We start from the raw sequence: 19017 nt of genomic DNA on the forward strand, positions 1-19017 counted from the left end.
ATTCTACATATATACACACACATATACATGTGGGTGTGTATATGATTATATGTTTGCATGTTATATATGTATTTATTTACTTTTAGCTTTTTTCTGGGCTATAATTAAGTTACTTAGAAACATTTTGATCCTTTCCTGGCTTACTTTTAAGTGTTGGGCAAACCAGCTAAGCCTTCATTTTCGGGCTAGTTTGGCCTCACAGTGGACCAGTGGCCGTGCAAGCACTCTTCCGAGCATCCCAGCTGTCGCCCGTTGTGCCCTGGCCATGGGGCACATGGCCTGTCCCAGCCCTGAGTGGCCTCTAGGGATTGATCCATTCACCTGTTTCCTTCCAGTGGCTCCTTTCTTGAACTCAGGGAGTCTCACCAGCATCTACTGACCAGACTCAGTGGGACTTGAGGCAAGCCCTCTGCAGACAGTCGCACCCTCTGCTCTCGGGGTGACGCCCCCTGAATTCCAGCTGTCTTAGCCTCCCCGAGTTCTCCATTCTGTTTCCTCAGCTCAAGGAGATGGCAGAGCTGTGTGTGTTCCCCTCCCAGGGGTGTAGCCTTCAGGCGGGAAGCTGGGGCAACTGTAGGGCTCACATTTGTCTCTTCTTTTCAGAGATCTCTGTCCTGTGTGCCTTTTCCCCAGTGCTAGAAACTAGTTTTTCAAATGTTTTGTCTGGTTTTTAGCTATTTAAGACAGTAGGAAAAACCCCGTCCTTGTTGCTTCGGCCATCTTGTCCATAAGTAAGTGGAAATGGCCTGATGGACTTGGAGCTGCATCTGTTCATTGGTAAACATACACTGAGCAGGGCGGTCCTTCTGACTGGGAGGGACTGGGTCCCCACCACCCACCCTGTCCACTTGAAGAAGCCAGGAAATCCTGCTTTCACTGTGAATAACCAGTGTTCATTTGCACTTCTTTACACAACTGACCAGGACAGAGACTCCTACTTCCACGATTGTTATAAAGCTCCTAGTATCCCAAAGGCTTCTGAGAACACCTTTAAAACTAAATTAACTTCACTGACAAAAGGGAAGGGTACATACGATACTTGAGGCGTAAGTGCTTGGAAATGAAGAAAACTCAAGGTACCTATCTTGGGTTGGAAGCAATGGTTTAGGAGCGAAAAACTCCTTGTCTGACTTTCAGAGGGAGGATTCTAACTCCCAGGTTCACAGCAGGTCAGACGGTTCCCCAGAAGGCAGCCCAGGGCTTGGCCTAGTTCTCGAGTGGTTCCCGGTGCTGCTATGACCTGCTTCCCTTGAAGAGCTCACTGAGCAGGGCCTGGTGAAGACAGTGGAGGGGGCGGAGGGGGAGGTGTCTGAATGCCGCCCCCCTTTTGTATTAAATAGAAAACCACTTTGCCGCGGTGGTGAGCCAGCTGCCCTCCAATTCTCTCCCCGGGCTGCCAGCCTGCACCCCATTCTGCAGTGGGACCAGGAAAGGGCCTTGCAGCAGAGCAGGGAGTAGTTTCACAGCTGGCCATCAGCTCTGCCTGTCTATATGGTAGACTTTGCCATATGACTGCTTTAGGAGCTCGCAGGATATTCCTGAGCTGCAGAAAGCAAGAAGACGCTCTTAATCTGAATCCTTCAGTGGTCACGACGATGAATGTGTTAGCCTGAGGGAAAATGGGGAAAGTCAGATCCAAGTGGCTTCATATAATTTTCACAATGACTTCTGCGCAACTCGGATCCTGTTTTTTTTTTAATGAGAATGGGGAAATAAAATCAGTACCTTGAGGCCATGTGAGAAATATACCAGGAGCTTCAGTATGGTTAAAAAGGGCAGACTCTGAGCTAGGAAAAAAAAAGGATGAAGCTTACTTAAAGCACATGAAAACAACCCCAGAAATCTTTTCATCCTAAGATCTGAGTTGACCTAGTGACTAGTAGAAGTGACTTTTTTGTGTTAATTTGAACCTTTGACTTCCTGTTGGGGCCCGGGGCTGTTGAAGCCACATCCGAGGAAGGCTTCAGACTTGTTAGCCAAGTGGGGTGAAGCGCAGGTGGCCTGGAACTTTCCTGCGCCTCTTGCCGTCAACACTGTTCTCCAGCCATAGGCGGTGGCTAATCCACCTCCCCTCATGATAGTATTTACAATGGTATCGGCATTTATCTATCTTAGGGTCCTCTGAACAGAGCTTTGCAGTTAGTGAAGGCTTTCTGTTCACTAATTTCACATCAGACGTGAGGGGAGGGGGTGTCACGCCACCCTTGCGGGTGAGGAAACGGGGGAGTTTCAGAATCGAGAGAGACTGAGTGACTTGGCCGGTTCTCAGCTGCAAGGACCCATGAGAAAACGGAGGTGCTAACTCCGAATTCTGCCGGGACTTGCTGCCCCGCCAGGATTGGTGGAGATCCCGGGCCAGGCCTCGGGACAACGCTCGCAGCACCTGTCTCCGTGTTCGGGCTCGCTCAGCACCTGCGGTACCCGCCTGTGTCTGTAGGCAGCTTCGCGGTGCGTTCTCCCACGGGGGCGGCGGGGTCGGGAGCGCGGGTCTGCAGTCCCGCATCTGGAGAGGTTAAGAGGATGCTGGCTGTGCTCTGCTCACAGCTCCCCCGCGACTGACTGGAATCATTTGATACTAACTTTGCTAACTATGCGTTTGCATAAAGCGGCATAAATCAGCTCAGTTAATGTAGGGAAGGGCAAAAAGCTGCTAAGAAAACGTTCCTGGAGACTGATCCTCCTAACTCTGGAAGGGCGCCTGACTTTACAGTGTCAGCTTAGTCGTGAAGAGCAGAGGTCGGGGTGCAGACTTTCACAACAATTAGGACGGCTGTGACAGCTGCTTCCAGAGACGGCTTGTGGAGCGCTTAATGGCTAAGCCTGTAACACAGTTTGTTAAACTACAGACTAAAGAGTAATGATTTTTCGTAACACCAAACCATTTAAGGAAATTGACACTCATCTGTTTCCTTGAAAAATGAACTACAAAAACCAAATTTGCCAAATGGCCTGATATCATCTCCTGTACTGATTTCCAGCCCCCCACGCCCCGCTCTTCAGATTGAATCAAATTGGAAATTTATACCAAATGACTATAGAGTATTCATTTCCCAGCTAACTGACCGGACTTGTATTCCTCCGTCTTCTAACCTCAGGGTCCATCAGAGCAGTGCTGGCTTTGGTAGGAACACATGGAGATGTCAGAGGACAGGCAGGAAAGCGGGGCGGCCTCCTCCCCGGGGACAGGCAGGGCGAGACTGTGTGCATTTCAGGTGTACTGAGTTCTAGTTACTCCCAGAGGCCAAACGTGCGGGGGCTGTGACGGCCTCTGCGCCGTGCACCCTTTGTCATCAACAGGCTACGTAGTGTCCAGAAGCCACCCCTCCACACACAGCCTCGATCAGGGCGGCAGACGTGCTCTATTGTAAAGGCGGGCTGTCCTTCTGAGACTGTGATGATGCAGGTAACACTCCTGCTCAACTCTGTGAACCAAGACTTGGCCCACGGTAGATACTGAAAAAAACGGGTTTTGATGTGACCAAGATTATATAGAAAAAAACAGAAGTACACCGTACACCAGTATTTTACTTTAAAGACTTTTTTTTTTTAACTTTCACAAAGGATTTGCTGTAAGCCTTCAAGTCATCTTGTCCAACCCCAAAGCTGTATTTAAGCGTCGTGGGTCCCAGCCTGGGATGCAGGAATCTGACTTTCTAAAGCAGATCACGACCGTCGAAGAACTGGAACCGAAAGCAAGTAACTGCACCAAGGTATTCATTGCACTCGTGCCTCTTGACTTTGCTGTGTGTCCCTTGAGAGCGTGGCTACCCATCAGGTCTCCTCCCCGCAGGTCCTCGTGTGGCACACTCGGACAGAGAAGGTGAACCTAGCCAACGAGCCCAAGTACCACCTGGACACGGTGACGATCGAGGTGTGACAGAGCCGCAGCTGGTGCTCTGGCGGGCGTGCGGGGTAGGGCTGCGGGCACCCGGGGGCCGTTTCCTCTGCTCTCCTCCCGACGGGCACCTGCTTACAGGGTGGTTGTGTCCGGAAGCTGAGCACGGGTAGAGACAGCCGCTCTTGTCTCCGTTTGTTCTGCATGCTCCCTTACAAGCAACCCGGAGGGTCTCTGTACAGCACAGCTAATGGCACGCAGGCTAGTACCATTCCCAGAATCTTCTTACATACTTTTTTTTCCCATTTGGCCTTATAATTAATTGGTAGAACTGAACAAAACAAACAGATGACAAGTGTTCTGTCAACAGCACATTCCCAATTTGTGACTCTGCAACGTGAAGTAACTTTTGTAAGACTGGTGGCAGTATACATCATAGGAAATAAAACCCACAAAAAAGGTCTATGGATTCATCTGTTTAATACAGGGATATGACATCTGTCAGTACTAGGCACCATAAAATGTAAACACAATTACTGTCATAAACCTGGATACGCCTTCGAGGGTTGAAGTGGCTTGTTTAGTTACCCTGTTTGCATCTCGTGCAGAGAAAGGTCTCGTGTTTGTTAGCGCTACGTGTACATAGGAAGAGATCCCAATTACAAGGGAGGCAGGTAAAATCTGACTTCTTCAAACATTCGTTAAACAACTAACTTCGTAGTAACATCCAGGTTTATCTTCCTTTCTCTAACCACGTTCCCGGTTAAGCACATCATAGCAACAGCACAGTGACGTGAATGATGACATAAAAGAATCTGGATACACTAGAAAACAGTGCTCAGTGATACATTGACATTCTATTTATATGATTAAACATTTGATCATACAGTACCTTCCTACGGGATTACTGGCTAATCTGGGGGTGGGGTCATACTGTTAGAGGTATTACTAACAAACATGATAGCTACTTCCCTTATATGCAAACATGAGAGCTACAATTTCCTCGAGAGGGAAACTGATCATGCACGTTGACCGAGCAGCGTCCCAGATACGGTGTCTATGAAATCCTGGGAAATGTGAGCAAAAGCTGCCCTCGACATGAAATGGTTTCTCAGCCTGCTTTTCACCACAGCAAATTTAATCCATCAGTACAGACCAACACGGTCAATCAATCAGATAATGCTTAATATGAACAAATGGGGAGAAAAGAAAAAAATATTATGTACACGAATGAACAGGGGAACCCGGCTGCATCTCCGCAGGAATGTCAGGGGGGAGCGCGGTGGGCCGTGCTGCAGGGTCACTTCCACAGCTGCGTGCTGAGCGTCTGACCTGACGAGGCCCCCGACCACCCCGCTGCCCCCGCCGTGGTGCTGGGGGGCTGGCTGAAGCCTGCCGCGGGGCTTGCGCCGCCCAGGCTCAGGCCAGCCATCTGCTGGTTCACCTGTGAACACACAAAAGGCATCCTTCACTTTGCAGGCCTGGTTTCTTCAGCCACTGCTAGACATTTCTAATGGCCAGCCTATTTTAGTAGAAGTGGGCCTTTACTCGAAGTTGATTTACTCAGAGAGACACGGACACTTAATAGCAACTCGAAGTATTTTTCATCCATGTGAACAGCTGTCGGAGCCCTGGAGTAAAAGCAGCCGACCACACGATGCTTTCTCCACAGAAAGCAAATAGCTACCGTGTTCCCTTCTTGGTTGCTATTTCCTTCTGCTTTTCAACCCTGTCTATAAAGTGGTCTCAAGTCATTTTATATTTATTCATTTTCTGGACTCAATTTCTTGTCCCCCAAAGATTAACCACAACTGGAAAAAGTACCAAAGCAATCGCTGAATTCATATCTGGATGTGCCATGAGTCTGCTATTCGAACTTTCGACTATACTAGCAGTACTTTCAACCATATACTTTCTAGGATATGCCTTCAACTATAGCTTAACTACTAAGGACTAAGGAAATGTCTGAAAGTAAACTACTCCAAAATTATGAACTGTATATGATGGCAATTGTTCTGTCTTTATTCAAGTCTTAAATAGCTCTGTATACTTTATAAATATTTAAAAAGGTCATAAAACATATTTTTCTTTTGCTATAGCCAACCATATAAACACGCCTATTGTATGACAAAAGGTGTAAGATTACATGTACTTTCCTTCCAGACTGGAGTCCTAAAGGTGTAAGATTACATGTACTTTTCTTCCAGACTGGAGTCGTGTGTACATAAGCCTCCTAACCCTCCCCTGTGGTGCTCTCACTTCTAAGACTGATGGTAAGTGAAGGAAAGGCAAGATTTACTACTAAGTAGAGTGGATTCAAAACCTATGCTCAGGGCTTCCCTGGTGGCGCAGTGGTTGAGAGTCCGCCTGCCGATGCAGGGGACGTGGGTTCGTGCCCCGGTCCAGGAAGATCCCACATGCCACGGAGCGGCTGGGCCCGTGAGCCATGGCCGCTGAGCCTGCGCGTCCGGAGCCTGTGCTCCGCAACGGGAGAGGCCCCAACAGTGAGAGGCCCTCGTACCGCAAAAAAGAAAAAAAAAAAAGATTAAAAAAAAAAATCTATGCTCAGGGTTGGATTGTATTAATAAAGTTCAACCGTCTGCAGTTCTTAGTTCTTCAAAAACCCTAATACTAACCACATCACTGATGAGGGAGGCACAGTGTCTGGAGGGGCAGGTCGCTTCTTCCTAGGTACTGAAGGATGTTTAGTACCTGTCATGGCCAGCAGACCCCACCAAGAGAGAGCTGGAGAAGAGCACCCCCTTCGGCGGGCCCGGAAGTAAGGTGGGGTAAGTCCTTACTGGTTCAGCAGGCACCCTAACCTGGGCTGGGTCTGCTTCAGCATTCCGGCTGCACAAAAGCTATTACTGACATTTGACACTCAACGATTTTTAAGATTCCCAGAGTGCACAGACCAATGTCATATAGATATTCCTTTAAATAGTGACAGTAAAAAATAACTTGGAACATTCATGGGATATATAGTGATTTTGCTAATAATGTCGGTTAGAAATTGCTATATACTATTCCCTGAATGCTGACGAGAACAGAAGTCAAGGGCATCAAAATACCAGAGGAACATCAAATAAGGAAGTGTACAAGGAAGAAGAGTGGGACCACGAACCTAGGTCTGAGGCCTCTGTCTGTGAAGCCAGAGGAAAGTCAGAATGGATTTCAAAGAGGTAATACTAAAATGTCATCTCCTGGCTCTAAACTAACTTAGGCAGAAATAGGATTTTGTAATATGAGGGGATGTAAGACACAAATATGGACTGGTTCATATCTTACGGGAATTCTTGAACTAGTGTATATTTTTTTTAAACATAAATGTGACTATAAGTAAGAAGAAAATACAACTTTAGAAATGTATTTGAACAAAAAGATTTTTTATAAATCCACGCACAGCCTAGATCTCTCAAAAACAGTGCTCTGAGAATATGAGGCTGGGTTGTTTTCTAATTTGTGAAAGTTACCAAGAGCCCCCAAAATTATTAGTGAAAATAGGTTGGTCTAGGTGGTCTATACAAACAACCCACCAGGGGGCTGGGTTTAAAGCTTGGTGCTAATTTCAAAAGATGCCCAAGATAATTTCTAGCTGTTACAAACAAATGAGGGACATTCACCATTACAGCTGTGTTATAATCAGAAATGAAAAAATGCTTAACATTCTCTACAGAATATTCTAAATATAGGAACAATGACAGCTCATTTGTCTATTTGATTAAACAGTTTTTACCTTTTATAACATTATCCCTACTCAATTCTTTCTGCCAGATTGTTAGATTTAAAAACAAATAAAACCATTTAGAAAACAAGATCTGGTTTCTCTGATTTTGGAGAAATTGGAGAGAAAGGACCCTACCTGGGAGAGGTTCCATGGGGGCTGCTGAGCTGGCGGCAGGCCAAACTTACTCTGGGCTGCACCCGCGTGTCCCACCATCCCTCCTGGGGGGCCGACCACACTCTGCGGAAGTGGCATCACCCCAGTCTGTGCGTTTCCCATGAAGCCGTTGGGCAGGGGCACGCCCACCATCACGCCCGCGCTCGGCCCCATCACGCTTCCCGCAAGGCCAGGAGCTGCAGGCACAGGCCCGCCCATGGACGGGAAGCCTTGAAATGCAGCCGGTGCTTGTGAGGGAAACGGTATATTTGTGGGTCCCATAAACACACCTGCAGCAGAAGAACCGAGCAGAGAAAACAAACGAAGAGAACAGGGTTACCGCATAGCGCTGCACTCGCCTCTGTCAGCACAGAAACAGGAGCCCGTCTTGCTGAACTACCCACGGCAAAGGCTTTCCTTCTGGTCTGGCTCCTGTTGCTCAGAGCAGCTCACACCTGCACCCTCAGGGCTGGTTACTTCCAGGAAGCAGACAAATCAGTTAGGAGCCTGAGCAAATTTAACTAGGGTAAATAAATCCTGTGCAACAGCTACATAAAACATCCATTGTGAAGACCAAACTATATAGCATGAGACTGTGTTTCTGCTGATTTGCACCACTGGTCTCTCACTACCAAGTAAACAAGTCAGAGTGGACTGTCGCTGGCTTTAATGGAAGCAGCTGAGACGTCATATAATTTCAGCTCTTATGTGAAATGCAGCCCATTATTTTAGAGGAAATGACAGATTAAAACTGTGTAAACATAAATCTTTACCGTGCTAGTATTTCTTTTTGATATATTAAAAAAAAACCTCAAAGCTTTTTTTGATTTCATGTGATATTTCAGACTTACTGTTTACGTGCAGAAAGAATACCATACTGTACAGAGTTATAAACTTCAGGCAAATCAAATTTAAATAATTCTTCAAAGATAATCCCTGTCCTATAAGGCTTGTGAAACATTAAGTGACGTGCGACCAGCTTGTTAATCCTAAATGAATAAAGTTTTGTGCATTCTAATCCTAATGCTTCTTTCATTTCAGTTTTGTAGTTGTGTAAACCGCAACAACAAAAGCACTCACTACACAGAAAAAACAAGGAAGAAATGTAATTGACATTACATAAGCACAAAGAATACACGTCTAGTGATGTCACTGCAATTCACGGAAAGCAGATTTCAAATGCATTACCAGGAGCACTCTGCTGCTGGGTGGTCCCCGTGCCATACAGAGACAAGATGGAGTCTTTGGAGAGCTGTTTCTTGGCCACCTCTTCTGACTTAGTAGTTTGCTCAGTGAATAGATCCAGATCCCCAGATGTCACTGCAGACAGAGCGGCAACTGCTGGTACAGAGGACGTCCCCTGAGACAGATACCAAAACAAGCTGTCGAATTCTGCATAATAAAACACAGCTCATCCATTCCTTGAAATCCAAATGAAGTTATGAAATTAGAAACTAAACAACTGTAGAAGGTAACATGGTGACACTAAAGGGAATCGCTGACAAAGCCCATGCAAAACCTACATGCAGGATAGAGGAACATTTCCTATTTTGAATCTGTTAATGTAAAAGGAGTAGATAGAACCTCTCTGATGCTGAGTTCTGCCCACCACATCCTGACCACAGTGGCTTCAACAACAGGCATGTGGTGCCGCTTAAGGACCAGCATTCCTGGGAGATGTTCGCACATCTCCTGATTGTTCGCACAATCACTGCTGCCAAGAACTGGCATCCCTTGGAGTGAAGAACATTTCTACAACTACAGCAGACTGCAGGAGGGTCCTGCAATGGCTGATTTTGTCTTCTTTGGGGGGGGAAAAAAGTTTTGATTTTCAAAAGCAACATCATGATATTTTTATGAACCGAATCTAATCCGTTTTTACCGCAACATTAGAATGCTTCCAGTCTACCCAGATATGAGGTCCAGCAAAACTGCGACCACTGCACTCTCCCCTACACCTTGCATTCCGCTTGTAGACAGGGGTAAGAACACGAATACAAATGAGCATGTGGATATTGTAATACAAAACAAAAAATTTCACTTCATCTCCTGTATCTTGCACACAGATAGTATTACACAGTCACAACTGACACCTCACTTTAATGATCTCTGCGGTCACTAAATATTCAATCACATTTGCGTATAGGGAATTGACTTAGATATGAAGAGTTTCAGAGAAGTCTATGAAGACTAGTAAAAACTGGATAAGAGTCTTCTCAAACTACAGAATGAGGTGAGCAGCAAGTAGAGTTAAATCATAGTGTGCATGATCTGGCTTGAATTTTTAAAAAATCAAACATTTAATGCCTTGGCTAAAAAACCTTTCAATAAATTAGCCTCCAAGCATTATGCTCACAAACGAACTTAAGCAGAACAATATTTTGAATCTATTATGATATCAAGCAAGAATTTTAAGACAGGAAAAAAAGCCACATAATTTTGCAAAAGATCTGAAATGTGTAAGAAACCGGACATGATGGAATTCAAATACAACAGTAGGCTTGAATCAAATACATCTGACGTAGCAATGAAGCAGAAGGCAGAGGCCGAGAGCGTGGGCCCTGCAGCCAGCCTGCAGGCTCGCCCCAGTGCCCTCGGACCTGCCACTCCGCCTTCCCTCTGGGCCCAGGGAGGAGCTGCCTTACCGCCACGCCCCACGGCCACAGGGAGTGCTTGGCAGACGCCAGCATTGGCTGTTAGTGTTGCTAGGTGACAAAGCAGCCACACCTCACTAAATGATCCTCCAGCACGTTTAGTTTCTGTTCAGTCTAAAAACCTGCTCAAAACCCTGGGGTCTGTTCCCTGAGGAGGACACAGACGTGTGAGAAAACCTGAAGTGCTTGGGAAAGCTACTATTATTCCACCTCAGGCTAGAGCAGCCCCGTGCTCCAGACGCGTGTGTTTCTTCCGATGAACGCCTGCCTCCACAGGGACACAGTCTAAGCACAGCCACGCCAGGCAGCATGGCTAGCAGGTGCTCGAACGGCCATTTACGGGGCGGGTGATGGGGGCGCCCCACGTGCCGGCAGGACCACTCCAAGGTAAAAGGAGAGCCACTGCTGCCGGTACGCGCGCACTTTCCGGAGGCCGCAGGATCCCCAGGCAAAGGCTCTCTGGCCGTCTGGGATCCGGGGCCAAACCGACGACAGGCCACAGCACCTGTGTGAGTCTAGATGCTGTGGGGATGTGGATATTATGGACAGAACAGGAAAGGGAGGGCTTCTACGTGTCACCCTGGGGGACACTGGAACGACACCCCTCAACCCCCAGTACACGCGTCCTCGCGGGTCGGCGGAGCGTTCCCAGCCCCTCAGGGAAGACTGCACAGCCAGACAGGAAAGCAGACGGTCACATCAATCCAGCTCACATTCATGTGAGGGGAAATCTCCAACCAGAATTTGCACCACACTCAGAAAATCAGGACTGAAAGAAGCAGGGTTCAGAGTAATTCCTAGTGAGGTCCAATTCAATTTCACAGCATAAAAAGCCACCAAATCAGTAAACTATGTACAATGTGTGTGTGTAAAATGTGTGCTTTAACCCACCTTCTCTCTCCCTCCCCCAATTTTCAAAGACATTATTTTGACAAAATGTCTGGATTAGGGTCTTTACATGTAGTTTGGAGGGAAGATAATTCTGTTCACCAGATTATTTTAGAGGGCTCCATAAAACTGACACCATTTTGGTCCAAAAACATTCAGAAAAAGAATGAGGTGTGATTTTGAAGACCTGCCCTGTCTCCTCTCAGGTACAGAGGCCCAGCACGAAGGCCAGGGCGGCCCTGGGGGCACGAGGAGGAGCTGTACGCACACTGAGGGGGGCTGAGGTCCGCACTGTCCGGCTCGCTGCTCTCCCTGCACAGAACCCACGGGGCCTCGGCTGGCCTGGGGTCTAACGCGCAAGCAGCTGCAGAGCGGTTCCCGCCCCGCAGTGGAGTCTAAGGAAGGCGGGCCGGCCGAACGGCCCGCTAGAACGCTAGACCAAAAGAAGCTGCTTTGCATGCTCGGACTGTCAAGTATCCCAAATACTTCTTTCCACACCCAAAATGTTAGCGTGAGACTTCTTCTTTTACTACCACACGCATACCCACGGCTGCACACATTCACAAGGTAATTAATGTTAACTGAAACGATAATAGCAATACTTAGTTCCTCTTTTTACGTGTTGGGGGAAGGAGGAGAAGAGGCAAAGCCATAAAATAAAGCTATTTTCTCTGAAAATAAACAGCGATGCTGCAGATGAAGCTCCACTTAAACTAATGATTCCTCAGAAATCTATCTGCTCAATTCCAGCGTTAATTATACAACGACTATCATAATGACAATAAATATATATAATAAAAATATACGTAATTCGTCTTCCTAATAAGACATTGGTTCTTTCTTATTAAAACTTTCCATCCAAACAATTCCCATTTGGCTCAGGTTTTCTAGAGACAGAGAAATATTTTACCTCAAAAATTATACTTTACTACAAAAAACTAGTTGCTTATTTGTAAATTTAAAACAGAATCTCGGGCTTCCCTGGTAGCGCAGTGGTTGGGAGTCCGCCTGCCGATGCAAGGGACACGGGTTCGTGCGCCGGTCCGGGAGGATCCCACGTGCCACGGAGCGGCTGGGCCTGTGAGCCATGGCCGCTGAGCCTGCGCGTCCGGAGTGTGTTCTCCACCGTGGGAGAGGCCACAACGGTGAGAGGCCCCCGTACCGCAAAAAAACCCCACAAACAAACAAACAAACAAAAAAAAACCCAAAACAGAATCCTAAGTTGTGGGCTTAAGAGTAACCTATGTCCCTGAAAGTTATATATTAATATCTCACCTTAAAGACAAATACTGCACGGTATCACTTATATGTGAAATCTTAAAAAAAGGCAAACCCATAGAAACAGAGCAGAATGGTGTTTGCCAAGGGCTGGGAGGCAGGTACACATTTTCAGTTATAAGATGTGAGATCTGAGGATCTAATGCATAACATAGTAGCTATAGTTGATTATACTGTATTGTATAAATGCAATTCAATGAGAGTAGATTTTAAGCATTCTCACACACAAAAAAGGTAAATTTGTGAGATAATATATGTTAATTAACTTGGTGGTAGGAATCTTCACAACGAATATATATATCAACACATTACGTTATACATTTTAAACATATAATTTTATTTTTCAATTATACCTCAATAAAGCTGAAAAAATATTTGAAATATTTAACAACAAAAAAAAGATGTGACCGACAAGGGATTAATCTCCAAAATATACAAACAGCTCATGCAGCTCAATATCAAAAAAACCAAACAACCCAATCCAAAAATGGGCAGAAGACCTAAATAGACATTTCTCCAAAGACATACAGATGGCTAAAAAGCACATGAAAAGATGCTCAACATCTCTAATTATTAGAGAAATGCAAATCAAAACTACAATGAGGTACCACCTCACACTGGTCAAAATGGCCATCATCATAAAAATCTACAAACAATAAATGCTGGAAAGGGTGTGGAGAAAAGGGAACCCTCTTGCACTGCTGGTGGGAATGTAAATTGGTGCAGCCACTATGGAGAACAGTATGGAGGTTCCCTAAAAAACTAAAAATAGAACTACCATACGACCCAGCAATCCCACTACTGGGCATATACCCAGAGAAAACCGTAATTCAAAAAGACACATGTACCCCAATGTTCACAGCAGCACTGTTTACAATAGCCAGGACATGGAAGCAACCTAAACGTCCATCAACAGAGGTATGAATAAAGAAGATGTGGTACGTATATACAATGGAATATTACTCAGCCATAAAAAGAATGAAACAATGCCATTTGCAGCAACATGGATGGACCTAGGGATTATCATACTGAGTGAAGTCAGAGAAAGACAAATATGATATGATATCACTTGTATGTGGAATCTAAAATACGACACAGGGACTTCCCTGGCATTCCAGTGGTTAAGACTCCTCGCTTCCACTGCAGGGGGCGGGGGGCACGGGTTTGATACCTGTAAGGTCCCACACATGCTGCGTGGTGTGGCAATCAATCAATCAATCAATCAATAAAATACGACACAAATGAACTTACTTACAAAACAGAAATAGACTCACAGACATAGAAAACAAAGTTATGGTTACCAAAGGGGAAAGGAGGGGAGGGATAAATCAGTTTGGGATTAACATATACACACTACTATATATAAAACAGTTAACCAACAAGGACCTACTATATAGCACAGGAAACTGTACTCAATATTTTGTAATAACCTATAGGGGAAATGAATCTGAAAAAGAACATATATGTATAACAGAATCACTTTGCTGTACACCTGAACCTAACACAGCACTGTAAATCAACAAGACTTCAATTAAAAAAAAAAAGAATAAAGGCAAAAAAGAAATTCCATGTAAAGTTAAGAAGGCAAGTCAAAATTTCTTTACCACTGATACTTTTTAAAAATCTTTATTGTTAATATTACGTTCTAAATAATTTTTTAAAAAATCATTAAAATAAAAAAAGGCAGATTTTAAGGCTAAGAAATAACGTGTCTTCATAAAAAAGCATATGGGTACTGAGTTTGCTAGAATTTCTTGTTCTCAGTTTCCCTGCACCCGGAAGGAAACACTGTCCTGGGCTGGCCCGACAGAGCACAAGAAAAGAACTACGGGCTTCTAGTCCATGTTCACACGCCAAACAGTTCAAAACCCTCTGAAGTAAGTAACCTTGTGGATCGCAGGCAAGGCTGAAACAGTCCGAGTTTTCCCACTTACTCATTTTAAACACTGTTTGCCTAGAGCAAGAGTTAGCAAACTTTAGACAGTGACTCTTAGGCTTTGTGGGTCATAGAATATCTGCAGCAACTACTCAACTTGCTTTTGCAGTGTGAAAGCAGCCACAGACAGCATGTAAGTAAACGGAGTGGCCGTCTCCAATCACACTTTATTTGCAAAAACAAGCTGCAGGCTTAGTTAGCCAACTCCTGGCCTGAAGATCTAGAGGCTTTCAAGTAAGAAACAATTCAAAATTGAAACTTTCCAAAAAGAAAATACACAGTGTAAAACCATACTCTTAACACATACCTGAGCTGGTGGCAGGACAGTTGCAGGTAAGGGATTAGAAATCATCGGTCCAAAGATGTCCAGATCATCGTTCAAGGCCTGCCCCGTGGCTGTGTTCCCATTAGTCACTGGCACCTCGGCAGGGCCGTCTGAAAAGAACGTAGATTCTTGTCTTAAAAGATTCTAGAATCTCTTAAATTACTTGAAACATGGCTTTATTCTAAAAATATATGGTTAAAAGTTCAAAAAGTTAACAACAAAATGTATGCCCTCCTTCTACCCCAGGCTCTCTCCTCTCTCCCAAAGAAACCATTTCCAGTTTTGTTTGTTCTCAAAGAAATATTCTTTACCCACCAGTTTCTAAGTATATATGCAAACCCCTTTTTAACAAATGGTATTATACTATTGACATTATTCTGTGTCCTGATGCTTCCTTACATGTAAGGTACTGTTCTGAGTACTTTACATATATTAACTCATTTAATCCCATAACCTTATGAAACTGGCACTACTTTTTTTTTTTTTTTTTTTTTGCAGTACACGGGCCTCTCCCGTTGCGGACACGCAGGCTCAGCGGCCATGGCTCATGGACCCAGCCGCTCCGCGGCATGTGGGATCTTCCTGGACCGGGGCACAAACTCGTGTCCCCTGCATCGGCAGGCGGACTCTCAGCCACTGCGCCACCAAGGAAGCCCTGGCACTACTTTTGTGGTCACTGGCTAAGCTGGGATACGATACCATGTTCCTACGAAGGCTACCTCTCCATAAATATGCATGTGTGTGTGTGCGCACACACACGTGTGTGTGTGTGTGTGTGTGTGTGTGTTTCCAATATTACTTCATATCACGTTTACCTACCTTGGAAATAAATTTTAATGGTTTAAAATGTCTGGAATGTTAAATTTTAAAGTTACATAAGGAAAAAAACTGGACAGAAAGAAAACAAACATACACTATACACTGATTCCGTAGGAAGTATCCACAAAACACTGAAACAGACCCTTTCTGTACTCAAGCGCGGCCACCCTCAGTGTTGGGTGCACTGAGCCGCCGGGCGGCACCGACACCCCTGACGTCAGTCCAGAACTCACAAGTGTCGGGTGGGGGGCGGTGCAGAGAGCTTGCAAGCACGGGGTTTCAGGGAGCAGGACAGCTCACACAGCTCAGTGTTCCGTGGTCACGACCCAAGGAGCAGTTCAGAACATCACAATTCCAATCTCCGAGGACTTACATCCTAATCGAGCTCCCACTTTACAGCTTACAACCTCACTTGATCCCTCTGCTGAACCACACACTCCTCGAAGGCAAATGAGGCATCTTCTAAGACGCCTTCGACAAGGAGGGGGATGGACGTCTTGCACAGAGTAGATCCTTGGATACTGAACAGATTTAACGCAAGATCTACCTCCTACTAGGTATTTCTAACACAACCCACAGAAACTCACAGATTTCTTCTTTTTTTGAGGTGTAACTATAGAAATTAGTATCTTTTATTTCCCTGTTTAAGCTTCAGTGAAACAAATTATCATTAATTGCAATGAATAAATGGTCACAGTAAAATATTCTTTACTACTTAATTTATAAAAGTGTGTGTGAAACCCATGAAAGGTTAGTTTGGAAGAAACCAACTGCAAATATTTTTCAATAATTTTCCATGATATCACATTATCAGAGCCATAAAAAATATATACTCAGCACATATGTTTATGCGTTACACATGTTATATCTCTATAAGCACTTCGGACAATTTAAAGGTGAAGCAATAAAACAATGTGTAGATTATTACTAATTTATAATATACAGAATTTTAAGCTAACACACAACCATGACATAAAAGAATTCAAATATGACTCATACATGAAAGTAATTTTTTCCGTTTCTAACTCATTCAAAGTGGCAACATTCATTCTGAAGTTAGACTTCTTTCAGGTGCTATTTTATGTTTTCCAGCCCATTCCACATTCCATTTACCTGATGTGTAGTACCTCAGGTAATATGAACCAGAAATAAAATATTTTAGAAGGACAGGGTATTCTAGATTAAAAACACAACTAAAGGAACATCTCTGTGCTATCCACAACTCAGTAAAGAAACTCAAATAACACTGCCATGTGAGTCAGTGGTGCTTGAACCCCTAAGCTACAGAGCTGAGGACAGGGGAGCAACCTCATCAAACAGACACGTTCATTCTATCACATGAACATGGAAGCACTTTATTAGCAGAAAATATGACTGTATTTCATGCAACTTAAACTCCCAAACAGAAGCACATGTCCTCCAAAATAAACCACAACCAAGAGGAACAAAAGTAAAAATGAGCATAAGTAACTATTTCCAGTTTTTCAGTTAAAACTTTTTGCTGTTTCAAGTAATAGCAAACACTAACAATTAGGATAAATTTATATTAAAAAAAACTTTAAACATGAGAAAATGCTATCATTAACTTATTATTATTACCACTATTATTATTTTTGGTGAATTGGGGAAAAAGGTATCAATCTATTTTTTGCCCCAGGACATGTCAATTGGCTTGTACAACATCAGTGAGCTCAGGATGCGCTGTGTGAGAACCAAGAGGCTCAGCGACTACAGGCAAATAATGTTTGCATTACTTTAGAAACTGAACATGTTTCAGAAATTTTAAGTCTGTTCAAAGTAGTACAGTCTTTTAAGTCTGTTCAAAGTCCTCCAGTCTTCTCCCCACACAGTCCCCTAATATGACGGATTGAAACTCCCATCAATTCTCCTTGTTACTAAAAAAGCTAAGCATTCACAGAATTGTCGAAGAACAAATCCTTAACTTACATGAAAACATCTCGCCCTTGCAAAATCAGTACACAAATTCCCAACGAGTTTTCCCACTGGATTTCAGTGTCTGCTAAGTTGACTTACTACATTTGGCTTGCTAAAACACATTCTCTACCAAGGACTGTTTCAATTTGTTTCAAAACTTGTGTTTTTTATTTTCAGAATTTAAAAAGGACAGGGGAAGGCTAGTAATCATTACCATCACTATAAACATCACCTGCTTCCTGGACTTTCTAAAAGAACGTTTCCATGTTATCATTTCTGTCTCCATGGAGGATGAGAAGGCATCTCCTTCCATCACCCCCAGTTACAGAAACCGGGGCACAGAGAGATTCAAGACTCAATGTCGCTTCCCTAGTGAAGCAGCAAAACTTGTACTAGAACGAAGTCTTCTGAGCCCTGGACCAGTGTGTGCTCCTTTCTTTAAGCCACATTACACAAAAGTCATGTAGTTACAGCTGTAGATAAAGAAATCACTTAAAAGTCTGAACATTAAAAACCAACCCTTACATAGTTAATAATTATTAGTACAAAGTTAGAGAAGCAGCGGCATCAACAGTTCAGAACCCACTCCGCGCCAGCCTGTCTCCACACACACACACACCACCGCCCCCATCCTCCGGCCAGGCCCGGCATCCTCAGGGTACAGTGAGGGGCCCGGCCGGTGCAGCCATGGAGGGGCACCTGGGCCGCACGGGCAGCCCCGTCACAACCACTGCAGCTCAACGCGGCCTCTCCATCAAGGGTTCACCAGCGGCACAGTCCTCGCTGATCAAACAGAAGCTCAGAGGCCACAAAAGCCATAGAATACCAAGATGTTAAAAGCAGTTTTTCAGATAAACATTTAAAAATTTAGAAAGAGTAAGTCTTATTCAAATTAAATGGTTTAAACAGTGTAAATGTTTACATTAGCACTGTAATGTAAGAAAAATAATTAAATCCACATGGGCTACATTTTGAGTGTACAGACACATGGGCACATGTGCACACACACCCAGACCAGTGGAAACCTCCCCCTCCAGGGGTTGGGGAGCCCAGGGCCAGGCCACGCAGCGCCTCCAGGACGGGAGTGGCCGTCTGTGCAGATAGCGCATCAGGACCTGCACGCACAGCACCTCCCCGTGCGCACAGGCTCCTTGCTCGGCTGCAGGGGTGGGGGGGGAGCAGGCCCCTTCATCAACATGCAGAAACAGTAGCCGGTGGACAGCAAACAGAATGGGAGCGCCAGAGTACAAGAACAGCCTGAGGCAAATGGCAGAAACTTAGCTGGAACACCACCAGAAAGAAGGATAATGAAGCACAAGGGACCCCTCGAAGAGGAAATGAGCAAACAAGAAATGAGGACAGTGCAGTGAAACAGGGAAGGAATTTCCATTTTAAAGGCAAGGCATCAAGCCTACAATTAGCTGCCTGCGGGCAACTATTTTCTTTCTAGTTACCTTAAGATTTCAG

General features: G+C 44.7%; 2 protein-coding genes across 6 annotated transcripts in view; one reads left to right on the forward strand and one right to left on the reverse strand.

Moving 5' to 3' along the window:
- Window positions 1–4185, forward strand: part of B3GAT2 (beta-1,3-glucuronyltransferase 2) — a 78153-nt gene extending 73968 nt beyond the window's left edge. Inside the window, exons 3-4 of one of the 2 annotated variants that reach the window (XM_060030395.2) lie at window positions 3562–3710; window positions 3791–4185. In XM_060030395.2, coding sequence (XP_059886378.1) covers window positions 3562–3710; window positions 3791–3877 — 236 coding nt within the window. In that variant the 3' untranslated portion in view covers window positions 3878–4185. Of the gene's footprint in view, window positions 1–3561 lie in introns of both variants that reach the window. The other variant, XM_060030393.2, reaches the window with a different exon arrangement.
- Window positions 4186–4298: 113 nt separating this feature from the next.
- The window catches only part of SMAP1 (small ArfGAP 1), a 149735-nt gene continuing 135016 nt past the window's right edge, over window positions 4299–19017 (reverse strand). For all 4 annotated transcript variants that reach the window (XM_060030390.1, XM_060030389.1, XM_060030391.1 and 1 more), the window contains 4 exons: window positions 14779–14906; window positions 8904–9075; window positions 7698–8005; window positions 4299–5279 (listed from right to left, as the gene is read on the reverse strand). In XM_060030390.1, the coding sequence (XP_059886373.1) occupies window positions 5136–5279; window positions 7698–8005; window positions 8904–9075; window positions 14779–14906 (752 nt within the window). In that variant the 3' untranslated portion in view covers window positions 4299–5135. The remainder of the gene's footprint in view (window positions 5280–7697; window positions 8006–8903; window positions 9076–14778; window positions 14907–19017) is intronic.

This window comes from Delphinus delphis, chromosome 14, assembly GCF_949987515.2.
Source record: "Delphinus delphis chromosome 14, mDelDel1.2, whole genome shotgun sequence".
Taxonomy (NCBI): domain Eukaryota; kingdom Metazoa; phylum Chordata; class Mammalia; order Artiodactyla; family Delphinidae; genus Delphinus; species Delphinus delphis.